Genomic DNA, 719 nt, shown 5'->3' with positions numbered 1-719 from the left:
CAAAAATGGCACAGTGACCTCAACAATGGAATTCAAGTTGCATCAATGTGGCCCACATAAGGACACACTTTTATACTGACAGCAACTCTTGTGCGCTCGGCTGACGGCGCGGTGCCACCAACATGAGTCAAAGAAGGCAAGGGCACCCAACTCGGGCCCATAGGGCCGCGCCACGACATAGCCCCACATGCTGGCGCCCTGATCTGGCGCGGCACTTGGGGCAAGAACCACTTGCAAAGCGCGTCTTTCAGCGCCTCGGCAGCACCTGTGATAATGTGACAACCTCCGCCCCCCGTGAGAGAGCGCATGCAGCGGTCAAGGGCGCACCCGGGCGCGGCCCCAGCGCCAATCGAACGCGTGGGAGGCATGACGGGGCTACGAATCCGCGCCTACCGCTCGTCTGGCAGCAGCTTGGCGTGGGCGCCGCCGCGTGCCTGGGCGTCTCTTTGCCCCGTGACATCACCGCCGCAGCCGTCACTGACGTCGTCATCAGCCGGGCCCATGGCTCGCCGCTTGCCACCGCCGCCCCCCGCGCCATCGCGGCGCTCGAGGGCCCCGCCGACGCGCCTGCGCCCGCCGCCAGCAGCATCAGCAGCGAGTGCGCCGCCGTCGGCGACGCCGCGGCTCAGCCCCTCCTCAGCCTCTTCCAGGGTCCACGTCGCCGCCGGCGCCGCCGGCGGCCCGCCGCCGCCCGTGCTGCTAGACACCCTGCGGGGGCC

At 68.7% G+C, this 719-nt stretch overlaps 1 protein-coding gene across 1 annotated transcript in view; it reads right to left on the bottom strand.

The window, feature by feature from the left end:
- Positions 1-389: 389 nt before the first annotated feature.
- Positions 390-719, bottom strand: part of MNEG_5604 (hypothetical protein) — a gene marked incomplete at both ends in the record, with an annotated part of 5,173 nt that continues 4,843 nt past the window's right edge. The window contains one exon of the mRNA XM_014045921.1: positions 390-708. Coding sequence (XP_013901375.1) covers positions 390-708 — 319 coding nt within the window. The remainder of the gene's footprint in view (positions 709-719) is intronic.

The sequence above is a fragment of the Monoraphidium neglectum genome, assembly GCF_000611645.1.
Source record: "Monoraphidium neglectum strain SAG 48.87 unplaced genomic scaffold scaffold00848, whole genome shotgun sequence".
In the NCBI taxonomy this organism is placed as follows: Eukaryota; Viridiplantae; Chlorophyta; class Chlorophyceae; order Sphaeropleales; family Selenastraceae; genus Monoraphidium; species Monoraphidium neglectum.
Note: the sequence above shows the minus strand (reverse complement) of the source record. Positions and strands in the feature narration are given on the sequence as shown.